At 39.2% G+C, this 15,862-nt stretch overlaps 1 protein-coding gene across 1 annotated transcript; it reads left to right on the plus strand.

Moving 5' to 3' along the window:
- The first annotated feature begins 474 nt into the window (after positions 1–474).
- Positions 475–15,201, plus strand: LOC137266016 (uncharacterized). The gene is made up of 4 exons (XM_067801515.1): positions 475–653; positions 5,090–6,324; positions 7,711–7,801; positions 14,369–15,201. Exons 1-4 carry the CDS (start codon positions 566–568, stop codon positions 14,602–14,604), a joined length of 1,650 nt encoding a protein of 549 aa, XP_067657616.1. The 5' UTR covers positions 475–565; the 3' UTR covers positions 14,605–15,201.
- The last annotated feature ends 661 nt before the right edge of the window (positions 15,202–15,862 follow it).

Raw genomic sequence — 15,862 nt, forward strand, 5'->3', positions numbered from 1 at the left:
TCTTTTCACTTACATAATCCATCATTTTTCATTTAGGTGGAAGAACTTTAAGCGCTTTTTATTTTAAACATCAAACAAGTGCTTTGCCTTGTACTCACTTTATGGTATATCTTTTCCTACAGTTTGAATAGAGGATATTGCTACATAGGTTAACCACAAAACAAGTACGGACACACGTTGTCATTCACGTGTTTACTTCGCCCACGGTGATATGATCCCAGGATGCTGGTGAAAATACCGGTGAGCGGTACTGCTTTCATATTATGATGTTAATACCATAATCGCATTACCTCATTTGACATTCTCTTTGTTACAGCAGTAGTATCGAACAGAAAATGGAACGAAAACCAATTTCACTACAGTGCAATTGATATACAATAGTAACGTTACCCCTTTAATGTGCGTCAGTCAGGCGATACTTCTTGGCTCAAAGGTGAACAATACAAGAGAAATCAGTCAGGCTTGGCCATAAAGAACGGAGTCATCGCACAGAACGCTAGTACACTGATCAGTCGATATTGCCTTATTCGCGAAACTTTGTTCAGAGCCAAAAGAGCTTTTCAAAATGCTCTCTGTCTTCATTTCTCTGCTTCGTTGTTTTGTATTTATTTCCATATTGGGAAACAGTGAGACTGGAATGACATTTACTTCAGGTAAGAAACGTACGTTTCTCACTCAATTGCAAATGAATGGAAGGTTTTATGTTTCCAGTGGCAAATGGTTCATTCGTCCACGTGAACATAACTGGTATTATATACTTGTTTGGGAAATGTGATAGTGGTGAATTAGTAGCTTTCATTTGGGAATTGACTATCAGGTGTGTCTCATAGCTAAACAATATATACAATATGTGAACGAACGTATTGTTCATGATTCCGAATTAGTTATTTGATATGGACTTTCAATCCAGCCCGCAAATTAATGGGCGATTAGAAACCCTCACTGATCTTTCGTAGCGATTCAATTGAATTAATACCTTTCTTTTTAATTACAAAGAGACGTATTTAGATGACACTTTTAAGACTTGCAAAAGGTAGACTGTTCTTATCGTTATGATTTTGTCCATACAGACTATATCACCAAAAGTCACCGTAAATGCGACACATACAGCACACTACTGACACGTCTCAGATGATACGTTTCCAAATGGTATTAAATTACCGAATCTCAAACAAAATTGTAAATGACTAATATTTGTTACACTAATTAATATTGTAATGGGATCATATATGTATACGGAACTTTTTCATATCATAAGACGAAATGTTCCTATCTTAAATGCTGATATTAAAATGAATCGAATTATGGCAAATGTAACTATGATAAAAAGTAAACGCCAAAGCCGTAACTTAAAACACATACTGACATGTCCCAAATTCAACTCATGTATTCAACCTACAGAATTCAGTGTCTCAAACTATAAACGGGGAAATTGTGGAACTTGTGAGTATATACGTGAAAGTTCATGTATTAAATTAAAAAACAGGAAACAAATGTTTCATGTACGCTATAACATGGACTGCTCCGCAAAACATATTATTTACGTTATTATATGCCAAGCGTGTCATGAAGAATACAATGGACAAACGGAGTGCTTGAGGGACAGACTGCGCGTCCATAAACAGCAGATTAAGGACCCCCAAAGCAGGTGCGTCCCATTAACCGCTTACATCGACAAATGCGCAGCAGGAAAGGAAATGAAATTTAAAATATTCCCTTCTTACGAGATGAATACTGCTGATGCCATGCTGCGTAAAGCTAAAGAAAACCTCTTCATAAAAGAATTGTGTCCATTGTTAAATCAGTAACGCAATGTATTGGAATTATACTTGCTTCTATTGTATTAGTGTCGATGCCGCCAATGTGACGTCATGGCAACGCCGCGTCACAGCATTTGTATACAGTTGTATTGTGACGTCATAACAGTCTGTTTAACCGAAATCCCTTCTCCCTGAAGATACACGATTGAAACATGTAGGAGAAGATCCGTGTTGTGTTATTATTTCGGAAACTACTTCTTATATATCTACAACTGTACGCTTGGTATTCTCATCAATTTCTTATATATATCGACCGTTATGTCAATTTGTAAATGTATAGTCGTTTATACCAATTGTAAAGTATCTGAAAATTGAGCAGGAATAGAAATATTTTTAAATAATTAAACAGAAAAAACGCTAAAAAGAAGACCACATAATCAAACAGTTATTAATATTCATAAACAAACAAACTGGGTCATATAACTTCTATACCATTTCAAGACTATACCCAGAATATAGTTCTACTGCAACAGTCTGGACATGGTTTGGGACACCTAAACAGACAGCCTTAAAGTCTTTATCATAAAGGAAACGCAAAAGCAGTCAAACAATCATCACGTGTGCCAAGTTTAGTGAAACGAGACTTCATGAAAAAGCCGACACCTGTCTTGCACCTGTCTGCAACTTCACATGGTGGACACAAAAAGGTGCTGATTAGAACAAGTATTTGGAACTGGTTAAAATCTCATGGTTGGTTCATTACAACCGGTCAGTCATAAAAAATAATTGGTAAGCGTCATCTGTCACATTTTCCTTTGTATGTTTGTTAATGCACAAAACAAGAAAGAAAAGACAAGTTAGTCTTTCGTATTTTTTTCATACTGCATAAAATGTATTTGCAAATTTATCATCTGATGACTAGAATGTTAGGAACATGAATTTACAGGAGTGTTTAAGATAAATTCAATCATGACTTGGAACTAGCTTGTATTGCTTTTGATATGTGAAAGACAAGACCACCTTTGTGACAAAGAATTGTTGATCCAAACAAGTGATCCAAAATCGTTTGTGTTCGATTATGAGAAAATATGATCGATTGCTTGGTCCTTTAGTCCATGCAACTAATCTTCCATAATTTCTATTAATCGGACCACCCCTATTTAGGACTGCTGACAAATACGTTGTTAGTATCATATATGTAGCATTGGTTGTATTATAGTCAAACTGGAGGCCATCTTAAGATTTTCTGCAAACCAAGGGGCGCTGTTGACAAGGACCCACAGGCACACATATTCAGAATGGTTCGATATGTAAGTGCCAAGTTTGGTGCTTTTAACCCAAAGTGCCCAAATTTTTGCCTTTCTTTTAATTAGAATTGGACTGATTTTGATAATCATGTCTTTATATAGCGTATCAGACAATTCCCTCATGGTGTAAGCCATGTCATCACCCTCATAACCATAAATATGCAAAGAACTACCTTTTAAGTGTGTTTGACCTACACATACATGTATGGTACAACCTAAAGTTTCGACCTTTTTTAGATCGGAAAATAGTTTTACACATTCTCATTACAACTTTCCGAGCGAGATCAACGTACATGTGCATGCACCCACGGGATATTATACCATGTAATACATAGTAGTATGACAACAAATGATGACAAGACAAAACATTCCATTTTTAATTAAATACTGAAGATACGTCAGGTATACACAAGAAGAGCACGTTGTCCTCCGTCATGGCCTGTTGATAATCAGCCAGTAAGATCACACTGAAATGTCACAAGTGTTTTTTCACATTTATGAAACAGCCCACCAAACGGATACTATTTTCGCATTGTGTTATCAGTGAGCCAGATAGTATATTTAAAGCACTTGAGTTCGATGTCGAACTCCAACATACTTTCTTTAATTGCCTACCTGAAATACATCGATCATTTGATTGTTTGCCACCTTTCAATCATTCGTATCTAATAACGGATGAACTCAAAGTATTACAAAAATGAACATATGCATCTTTGATGAGAACGTAAGACCACCATCAGTTCAAAGATTATCGATACGTTTAGGAGTGTAGCATGACAAAGCTCCAATACATACGAAGCACTTGGATTTGAAAACATTCTTTGGTTTTTGTACCATAAACACAGTTCCGTTTTTTAGCCTTGATGGTTTTGCGTTTGGATGACACAAGTCATAAAGTATTCTAGCGTTGATCGTAGGAACTTTGAAGGTTTGGTTATAACATCATGATGTAAAATCCCCATACGCCCATTTTTGTATGTGTATACATGCTGTGTGGTGAGTGAGGCGAGGCATAGCACCATGATACGTGTGCAACAGTTTGGAAAGCCAGTTTCTCTTTGACGTTTCATTTTATTTCATTTTCTTTCCATTGGACCGGAAATAAACTGAATGCGACGTTAGAACAAAAGACAAAAGACACGGTTACCGTCAAACACAGATGTGGAATAATGTTCATTGCAGAGTCGATTTAACAAAGCACAATCCTTGCTGTCCTACTGCCTTAGTCCAACGTAAATCATGGATGTGGTATATTCTTATCAACCTTTTGTTTGACATAGACATGATATACAGACACTGCTTCACAATACCACGACTGCAGCGACGAACGATGACTGCCAGTAGGAGTGAGTGAGTGAGTGGGTGGGTGTAATTTTACGCAACCTTTACCAATATCCCAGCAATACTACGGTGGGGAACAGACTTCACACCTTGTAGCCATGTAGGGAATCGAACACGGGTTTTCGGCGTGACGAGCGATCACTTCAGCACTAGGCTAACCTACCGCCCCCTTCAATAGGATGAAGTAGGCATAACTGACATTAGTTTTGAAACAAAGTGCTCAAGCTGTCGGTGTTGCCAACCAACCTGACCTACCCGTTTCCCAGACCAAAGACACAGTACAATGTATGGCTTACGTAAACCGACTTCGTTAGAGAATGATTTGAATTTCACGCCATTTCCTGTTATAAAAGGACCAATCACTCCGATGTAGAAAACGACAGACAGTTTAAATGGTTGTTCCATTAGTTTTGTATTTTTAACCAAAGAGGGCCCCGATCCACAATGCGTTCGTAACGTTACGATTTGTCGTAACTCTACAGTTCATAGGCGTACGAGTGTAGTAACGTTACGATTTGTCGTAACTCTACAGTTCATAGGCTTACGAGTGCAGTAACGTTACGATGTGTCGTAACTCTACAGTTCATAGGCTTACGAATGTGATAGCGCTATGGGCGCTTTATGGATCGGGACCTAGGTTTCTCTTCCTCAAAGCTTCACAGCACGTATTCACTCTTTCAGATGGTCCTTCTGTTTTAACGAAGGCTTACCTGGCTATGGTGCCTGAGTTGGACGTTGGAAGTAAGGACGCGGGGTATCTCCACCTCACAACATCTTCAGCTACGACCACGGACGCCTGGGTGAATGCAGGATCAAAGAAACTTCATCAAAACGTCAAATCAGGTGAAACAGCAAGCTTAGAATTGCCTAAACAAGTTATTTTAACTGGAGGATCCGTTAGAAAGGCAAACGCTTTCACCCTTGTGACGACTAAAGACTTGGGGGTCTTCTTTCGAAACGAGTGGACGTTTTACCAAATGAGAGAGTTGAGTCAGTTACCTTTCACGTATACTGTTGTATCCTACAGCGACGCTGCAGATCCGATGCTGTCTGTGATTGGAATAAGTGTGGTCTTTGACGCAACGAAACTAACTCTTACTTTCAGAGAAGGAATAAATGTCACAAATGTTCTTGGATCAGTGCCTAAAGGTAAAGTAAAAGGTCAACAGTTAGAGTTCTCCAAACAAAGCCACCGTATAAATATCAAACTAGAAAGCGATGAAGATTTAACCGGAACCACCATTGAGAGTTCACATGTGATTGCAGTAATAGCAGGGTCGATGTCAGTTGATAATTCGACCAGATCTGTTTATGTAGATCACATGACAACACGAAACGCTGGGTCAGAGTACATTGTTTTTGGTTTGCCGGGTATCGGCGCAAATTACACCGTTCGTGTTGTCGCAAAATCTCCTGATACCAGTGTTACCTTGGACTATAACCAACCAATAACTCTCACCGATGCAGGAGATTTTACAGATATGTCTTTCTCAAGAGGATCTTTTCACATGCTCACTGCATCATCTGAAATAGTTGTAGCAATATTTCTTAAAAATGGCGGTCCACGAAAGACCGACATGGTGATTGTGCATCCAGTCAACTCAAGCACCACTTCAAAGTATCAGTTTTCTATACCATCGCTATCAGGTGATGTAAATTTTAAACACTATCTGGTAGTAACTACAGACTCGAGTAGACAGACCAGTATGGTTTTAAACGGACAGGCTCTGCCCCAGGAAACAGTTTGGGTCCCTATTCCCGGAACAAGCCACGTGGGAGGATATGTGCCGCTTGTCGACACGGTACAAGCTCAGGTTATATCTACCACTGATGGATCGTATTTCAACGCTTATCTGATGGGCTACGGAGATGACGCAACGTACGGATCGGCTTTAGAAGGCATTGATACGCCCCAGGTATGCTTAGGAAAGAAATGTACATCTATACTCATTTAAAATTAATTATCGATTTACTCCTGACACAATTGGGACATATATCGGAGTCAATCAATGTTGATGTGATACTAATGAATGTTTTGGGAGTGCATCACCACGCGCAGTTCCTATTGCCCGTAGTTGTGTCTACGGTAAACACTCTTGCAGGATGGTTGGTGTATGACGTGAAATTTGCATGTGTACGATTTTCATGTTCAAACCAAACAACAAATGGTTAGAAACAAACACTAACAAATGTGTGATGCAAGATGATATTGAAAATTACTGGTCTTCAGATTTGTCAACCTTCTTGAAAACCTTCAAAATTAAGAATGACTCCCCATGAAGGGTCTTCTGCTTTGTGTAGGGAAACACGTGCATTGTGTTTAAGGGTAGGGATACGTTTGTACGTTTATATTTCCTGTCCAATTTCATTTTAGACCTCGTATAGAGTATAGATTTAGACTTTCGTGCTTTAGACACATACGTTGAAGTTGTTCAACATAAATAATATCTTTTGCACGCTGTATGCAAATTAATTTTGGTAAAGACTAAATGACTGACAGCAAATCAATATAGATATTGTCATACTTGACAAAGCGATGGTTTTCAAGCATAAGTGTTTAATCATGTTGTTATGTGTGTTTCGATTCACACAGCTGTGTCACAAACAGTGCATGTCAAGCATCCGAGGCGTATCTGTTAACTTACGTAACATTATACAAACATGCGTAATTAACTGCAGCTGTTGAGAATTTCGTAATACACTGGAAAGTAATAGTTCTAGTCTAGTTGTACTCGGATCATTTGAACACCTGCATGTTTGACTTCAAGCAATGATTTTATCGCCCAATAACGTTTTAGCTTGGCAAGCATGTTGGTGATGAAAAGCTGATGTTACAGAAAGTGACTGAGTTTTGGTTACTGCCATAAACATCCACCCATATCTTGACTTCTAGTCATTTAACTTGGTCATGAACCATGAAGCAATAGCTGTGTCACAAGACAAGAGTGACCTCATTGTTATTGCTAACTATGCTTATTCGGTAGGTTTGTGGTGTGTGATAAATTTTGTCCATATCATACAATTGTGTCAGTACCTATTTCGGTCAAACGTTTTCTCTGGCATTTGACGCATGTTCTTCGAACATCGTCCCATTCTTTTCAGTAATGTGTGGTCGAAACTATATGCAGTTACCATATCTGCTCATGACGTTAATAAACTTATCTTAATGCAAAGTAAAACTGCTCAATGGTTGGATAAGGCATTCATTGCTAAATCAAGGTTCTTCACGGTTGAATGATCAATCGATTGTAATAACTGAATTTACATGATTAACTGACCTTTTGTTCATTTATGTTATTTAGGAAGACACTTCTGACCTACAGTTTACAATGAACAAGACGTTTTGTGAAAGGACAGGCCAGACTGGAAACTATATCTCCAATGGAACACAAAGTAAGGCCAGCGTCAACACCCAGTCTGGTTTTGGTGAATGTGTAAACATTCTTAAGCCCGCTCTTTAATATCTATTTATGGCATACAGACAAAAACAGCAGAGATTACTCATGCATTCACTGTGTTTTTTGCCGTTGGGGCAGTAGGCAAACTTTGTAGTCAAAGCGTTCGTCGTCACGCCAGTGCTCGATTCCATTAGTGGTGTCCTGTTTCGTGATATGGCTAGAATACAGCACAAAGCGGCGCAAAACATACTCACTCAGTCTTTTACCGTAAATATCCTCTAATAAGTACAAAACAAAACTGTAGCCTATTTTTGTATTAAATTGTATCAGATTAAACAGCAAACAGATGCCTAGCTTAAGCTGAAGTCAACTTTGTATTCAAATATTGTCTACATAACTATTAACGAATAGCTGTATTGAGTAAGGTAAATATCCCCTTGTTTTACGCGGAATAGGAATTACAAACCCCATAAGTTTTTTCACACTATCCCTGCATTGTTACTGTACGCTTCATTGGTCCATTGTCTTTTGAGGTGAACATGTTTTCATGTTCAATTTTTCAATTTACTCCTATTATTTAACATATTAACTCATTAAGCCCGAGAGCCACTTCACCGCTCAACACTTGGAACCCCTTGCTGATTCCCTGGTTTGCTGTGAGGGTAATTAGGGCTATTCACGCCTGATATCCTTGGCAGGTTTCAGATGTTACAGGAAACAGTCTCATCACAGTCATCAAGTCCGGATTGTTTAATTGTTTAATTGTGTTGTGGAGATATGTATGTTGAAAGAAAGCAGGTGTGAATGCATGTTATATATGTAACGTTTCACGTTATTTTATTGCACTTTCTCTTGAAGACCTTTGGTGGCGTGTACATATATATCTTCTTAATATATGTATAATAATAATAGTTAGACCAGGAGTAAACCAGGTGAAGTCCTTTACCAAGTCTGCTCAGGGTCGGTCCTTTGTGGAGAAACTGTCTGAGAAGCCATTGCATTGTGTATACATGCAGTGTGTGGAACAGAACAGCAATCCATCTAACACCTTTGCCTGGATCAAAATGTTTGTGTATCGTGAACATACATAATCGTGAGGATCTACGAAATGTACACACAGGACTAACAAGCACTTTGGCGAGTGTTTCCTTAAAGCACTCAAAGCGCTTCAATCCGGTTATTACTACCACAGATAACCCAATCCTACCATTGAGTTGAGATAGTATTTAGCGCACACTAGTAGTACATCACCCATAATGGCGTGCTGAAAATTTGATATAATCTGCACGTTGTTACGAATGAATATCGTAATTGAAATACATGTATTACAGAATTGAAAAAGTGGCATGATACTGATTTATTATAATGTATACACTTGCAGTTGTCACGGGACAAAACGTTCAACAAGGGCGTAACTAGACATGCATTCAGCCAGGGCTGTTCTAATATCTCATTACTGTTGTCTGATTGAATGATTATACGCATGAGTATCGATTCCATAACCGATGTATTATCCTGCTTTTATTGACGATGGATCAATAGAGACACGATACACGTGAGAATTACACTGGATCAGGTAATTACAGAGATCAAATACAAACACAACGCTTATGTAAATTGCATTGAAAGATCACATTTCCAATCGACATAAAACTTTCAACAGCTTGAACAGCTTGTATGACTACATTTTCTGTAGCGCTTTGAGCATACCTAAGGGTGTGGAAAAGGCGCATTATAAATCTGCATTATTATTATTATTATGTTTTACAGATTAAGATTGATATGCAGCAGAGAGGGTTCGGGTGATCCTGGCACAGTCAGGCCGGTGAGGCTCATCATCAGCTCAGGGCCCTCGCCCCCTCTACACGCAGCCCAGACAGCGAATGGGACTTCTCCCAAGAAACACTGCCTAGTCGAACCCACCAAGAACTTTCCGGAGAATATGGAGGCTCAACAACACTGCAGCCTTCTGCATTACCCAGATTGTCAGAAGGGATGTGCTCCCAGTGGAGAACCCGGGCACTCTCCTGATCTGCGCCAAGAGATCAGGAGGTACCAAACCAAGGGCACCGAGAACAATGGGGAGCCTGACGACAGTGTACTTGGGATGCAATTGAGACATTTCAAAGGCGAGGTCCGCATATTTATCATGCTTTTCCTGAATCTTGCCAATCACATTGCTGTCAAAAGGGACAGAAAATTCAATGATATAAATAATTTCATTGGCTTTATCAAAAAGAACAAGATCAGGTTTGTTGGCTGGAATTCGTCTCAGGCTGTATATTGGCCTATTCCAGAGAAGCTTAAAAGCATCATTTTCCAGGACGCCCTGGACATGTTCAGGGTCGTACCATGGATGGACCTCAGAGTCAAAGCCACAGGCATGGCGGAGACGATAGTAAAAACAGCGAGCCATGCCATCATGTCTTTTAAGATATGCTGTTTGTGCCAAGGAAGGGCATCCACTGACAAGGTGTTGGACACTCTCTGTAAATTGATTGCAAAGACGACATTTCATATTGATATTTTCTTTAAGAATAACATTCTGGCGATTGCGAGTGGGAAGTGACTGGTCCTGAGCAGCAAAAAGGAAGCCCTCAGTTTCACATTTGAGACCAGCCGACTTCATCCAGGCGAAGGAGTCGCTTGGATTGCTGTTCTGTTCCACACACTGCATGTACACACGATGCAATGGCTTCTCAGACAGCTCCACAAAGGACCGACTCTGGGCAGACTTGGTAAAGGACTTCACCTGGTTTACTCCCATCGCTGTACCGTCCAGCAGTACATCACCGTGAGCAAAATCAACTTCAAATTTCAGATTGTGTCCAACAACCTTGGCACGCTTAAAATAGCTGTGGAATTCCTTGCTTTCATCATGAGTCTTGACGTGCATCACCAGAGGATCATCCGATAAATAAATATGTGCAAAAGTGCACAATAGAATTCTATCATGAAGAGCTTCCACATTAATCAAACCCCGACCTCCAGAATTGATTGGCATGTATAAACGATTAAGAGAGGAACGAGGGTGGTGTGCTCTGTTATCAGACATGATCCTTCTGGTCAGGCGGTCAAGACTCTGGATGTTTTGTTTTGTCCAATCAACTACTCCAAAGGAATAGGAGAGGACTGGCACAGCAAAGGTATTGGTGGCTTTGACTTTGTTTCGAGCATTTAGCTGGGAGCTCCAGATTTTCTTTAAACGAGATTTATACTCGGCCCGAAGTTTATCTTGAATCTGGGCATTCTGGAACTAGTCTCGAACTTGCATTCCAAGATAGGTGTTGGCCTGATCTTCCACGAGATGCTCAATAACGCCTCCCCCTTGTAACCTGACCGATCCATCATTAGTTACCTTGCCACATTTCAAATGAAGAGTATTACATTTTTCGAGTCCAAAAGTCATGCCAATATCATTAGAGAAGGACTCGACAAGGAGAACCTGTTCTTTCAAATTGGTATCTCCTTTGGCAAGGAGCTCGATGTCATCCATGTAGAGGAGATGAGTAAGGGGAGTTGGGGATCTGTGCTGAGGAGGCCCGGGATGGTAACCCTCCTCCCTATTGAACAGAAAACTCAAAGGATTTAGAGACAGACAAAAAAGCAAAGGACTAAAGGAGTCCCCCTGGAAAATTCCCCTTCTGATTGGAATAGATTCTGAAGTCTGCAACTCTCCTTGCGAGTACATCTCAAATTGAGTCGACCAGTAACTCATTAAAGACTTGAGTAAAACAAGTAGTCGTTCAGGGAGGTCAGTACACTGAACAGACTTCAGAATCCTTTTGTGAGGGACAGAGTCATATGCTTTTTTGTAGTCTATCCAGCACATGGAGAGGTTGCGATGATACGTTTTAGCCTCTTCCAAAATCATTTTCTGTACAAGAAGTTGATCGTTGCACCACCAACATCCCTTCCTCGCCACCATCTGCTCTCTGTAAATTATCTCATTAGAAGAGCAATATGATGACACGAGGTTCGTCAAACACCCTGTGAATAATTTGTATTGATTATTATTATTATGTGTAATTTATACATTATGAGTCGATGCAAGAGTTATCACTTCATATTTGATTATGTAACACTATCAACTTTAGAATGATGAAAAATCAATAGTCGCAACTGAGTGAGGTCTAAATTGGTAACTTGGTTTATTTCAAAACATGGTTGTAATACAGTATTGCTATTTATGTCTACGATTCATTATATAAACTATTACAATGTAAATTGAAAGTATTCTACTCTGAATGCTTTGTATGTCCTTCTCATTCCGCATCTTGTGTTATGTTTATTAGGTAGTATTTGCATTTAGAAGAAGGTTTTGTAACCTTGTCACATTTAATTCAATGAATGTGCAAAAATAGTATTTTAGTATTCACTTCAAATGAGTAACAAACACTTACCTCCTGTAACAACATCTCATAACCCCCTTTCTCGCAGACATGTGTTCATTTACCTGCCGTGACATTGCTAGCAGTTGTTATCAAAACACTTTTATTCTTCTGATTAACACAAAAGATAACCTCTGTCGTAAGAAAATAATATTTGTTCAGTACTGCTAAACTGATTGAAATAATTGGTACAGAACGAATTTAAAACGTAAAACGCACATCTTATTTTATTACCGCCCATACGCGGCTCTCGCTGTGAGAAGTTCATTACTTTGCCGCACATACGCGTCTGTCTATCTTAATGAGTTAAATACCCAAACACGATCATCGTAGAGTAAATCTTAATATGTTTTGAGATCACATCAGCATTGCTGCAAAGAGACATATTAACATATGCAACATTAAAAATATGTTTAAAAACTCTAAAAGATATATTCTGTGTGGAAAATCATAAAATAAAATAAACAACTTCCATCATAAACAGAGCTTGTTTGCCCCAATACTTCAATGACTCACTGTATTGATTTGTACTTGCCATCATCTATTTAATGCCTCGTGCATGTTTATAAAAATATCATTACAATAATATCTCATTTGTACTTTATGTGACTGTATTACTTTAAGCTGCTTGTATCACAGCCTTGTACGTGTATATCTGTATTGTTTTTTGAGCATGGGAACCAATGAAACAAATATGTTTTGAGACTGTGGGATGGTGGATAAAGAGTTGGATCGTAACGCCGAAGACCCGTGTTCGATGTCTCACATGAGTACTATAAGTGAAGCCCATTTCTGATGTTCCATCACCGACATATTGCTAGAACATGGTTACAGTAACATATACACAATATACTTAATACTGTACCTGAAAACCTCTTTATAAACTAATAATTACATATATTCAAATACTATTGACCACGTCTTTGAGTATCAGTGGTGACACTAGGCGGTCGCGAGGAAAGACTGAGTTTTTGGAATGTGACGATCAATGCTCATGATGTAGAACGCCTTTCTTAAGTCTAGTGTCGATTATTCACATACAGACATTATTGTGCTGGAGTGGGGGAACTGAACAACGAGCAAAGCCAGTTACCTCGGATATTTTTGTCATGGTAGAATAGAGACTTTATCCTAAGACTGAACTCCATGAGATTGATTATAGAACCTAACACACAGGTTACTCGGATTTGCAATTAAGACATATTGTATTTATCTTTTACATAGTTACGTTTGAAAACATTAACATTGTTGGTGCAAATCCGGCCTCGAGTAAGGCGTTGTTTTGATCTTACTGCTGAAGCTGTCATATCATTCGATACATCGATACTCTCCGCACCTTTATGAATGATTAATATTACCACTAAGACGAAGGTATTGCACTCAGCTTAATTTAATATGTACACTTTTGTTACTCTCAGCCATGGCACTGTATGCTTCACATATTTCATAGTTCACAAACTGAACGATGGCACGATTGTAGTGAAAAATAACCGAAAAAAACCCTGTTAATACTTGGCACTGTCTACTAACTTGTCGCAAGTGCAAATGCCCAAATTGTTGCTTTTTGCCACCACCTAAACTTTCAGATTTAGATCTATTCATAAAGAGTTGCAAAACACTTTTCACGATTATATGTAGCCAGAATGTTTCTCAACAGTCAATTCCGGCTTCAGGCATCTTTCAGGAGTTACTAGGATTGATGCGTTGATGTGTATTGATAATAACGTTTTGTTTCATAAATGTTATCTTTGGAGACATTAGAACAACAGGCGACCCCATTCCTGGACAGAGCGCTAGCAAACGATCTGCCAAAGTATTTTTTAAAAGAAAAATATATGAGTTTCGTACTGTGCTCTTGTGCTTAGCATATGCTATCTGTAAAACGTGCTGTTGCTTCATCATGTCTTATTGAGCCATGAAGGTTCTGGCTAGAATATATCTTCAGTAGTCCATGCCTGTCGCATGACGGGATCGGATGGTGAGTCTCACTGACTTGTAATAGGTTCCCAGTCGCGATGATCGATGCTCATGCTGTTGATCAGTGGGTTGTCTGGGCCAGACTCGATTATTACAGAACGTCGCCATGTAGCTGGAATATTTCTGAGTGCGGCGTAATACTAAACTCACTGCATACCATTATCATAACTCATTATCATACATATATGTTTCAGTGGAAATCACAAAAGTAACTTCACGAAAAAATAGGCGGTTCCTGTCGTACCGATCACTACACAGGACAACGCTCCACTTACAAGCGTGCCAGCTGACGTGTTTCCTCTATTCCGACTGTATTGGAGTCAACTACAAGACTGTGTCGTCATCAACTGAAATCAACTGTGATATCATCTTGAAGGGAGATGGGTGTACTTTGAAAGGTTCTGGCTGGACAAGATACAACTTGAAGTAGTTGTAACACGGCCGCACAAGGTTTAGTTAAAATGTCGAATAGATGCATCATCCAACCAAATAGTGTTATAGCAATGACTTAATATCAAGGATGAAATTAAAAACAAACAAACAAAAGAGATATCTATGAGATGGCCAGGCCACGATATTATCGCGGGCGAACTGTGAACCTCAAGTTAGCCTCAGGAAAAGCCTAGGTTCATATGTACACGAAAACAAAAGTATCGCAACAGTCCATATTGTTCATAGCATCGGTATTTTACAGTTAATCATAGCAAGGGAACTCTTTCCAGAGTCAGTTAAAATTACTATCTGGAAAAGTGGAACTCACGAATTAATGCATGACAACTCTGGCAAATGCGGTAGAGCTACAATGACCTGTGTCGTAGGAAATCTGTTTTAATGCGACAATCGACTTGAATTATAGATGAAGCCATGTGGTTCTCTCAATGATTGTATCCTGTATTAGGAGCAGGGTGTGCAATACGTTTACTAGCAGAGCATTAGGGCCTGTTGCTATCTGCAGGCTTTAAACCTACAGGCCTTTGAATGGAATCTGCAGGCCCACTTGGTTAAAGTCAAACCAATAAATACAAAATATAATACATTGTACACAGTTTCACATTGTTTCTACAAAACCAAGCAAAGCCTATGGCACACTGTAGATTTTTAATTTGCTAGACTGGTGTTAACACTTATACGCCAAGCGCTAAAATACCAGGGCCCACTTGCACAAAACGATCTTGAGGCTACAATTATTGTAAATCCTTACGATCGCGATCTTAGGCTTCGGCTACAATCGCCATCCACTTGCACAAAGCGATTGTAGGCTAAGATCATTGCAAGTTACAATCAAAACTTACAACTGGTCGGAACCAATTGTAAGGAGCTAGGATCATTGTAGTCAGTAGCAAAATGGCGTGCAAGTTGGTGTCAGCTTCACGCAGATAATTAGCTTTACGTTTGGGGATTGCTTTTACATTGCATAAAACTGTATGATTCGCCTCGACACTTCAGCGACACGGAGAATGCAACATCGATTTAACGTCAGAAATATCGTTATTCGAGGTAGTGAACAACATCATTATCGAGTCGATATCATAGAGTACAATTCTCACCCGATTCAGTGCTGGAAAAAGTATGAACACCACGCCCTTTTGATAAACAAGGAAAGGATAGTAACGAAAGGTGTCTGCATGCGATTAGCAGTGGCCATGACCTTTTCAATAACTCAAGGGCAGCTAATCTTAGTTTTTACG

Source organism: Haliotis asinina, chromosome 15, assembly GCF_037392515.1.
Source record: "Haliotis asinina isolate JCU_RB_2024 chromosome 15, JCU_Hal_asi_v2, whole genome shotgun sequence".
Taxonomy (NCBI): Eukaryota; Metazoa; Mollusca; class Gastropoda; order Lepetellida; family Haliotidae; genus Haliotis; species Haliotis asinina.

Coding starts and splice junctions, on each gene's coding strand:
- LOC137266016 (XM_067801515.1), top strand. CDS start 566: ATGCTCTCTGTCTTCATTTCTCTGCTTCGTTGTTTTGTATTTATTTCC. Junction 654..5,089: donor TGGAATGACATTTACTTCAG/GTAAGAAACGTA, acceptor TCACTCTTTCAG/ATGGTCCTTCTGTTTTAACG. Junction 6,325..7,710: donor AAGGCATTGATACGCCCCAG/GTATGCTTAGGA, acceptor TATGTTATTTAG/GAAGACACTTCTGACCTACA.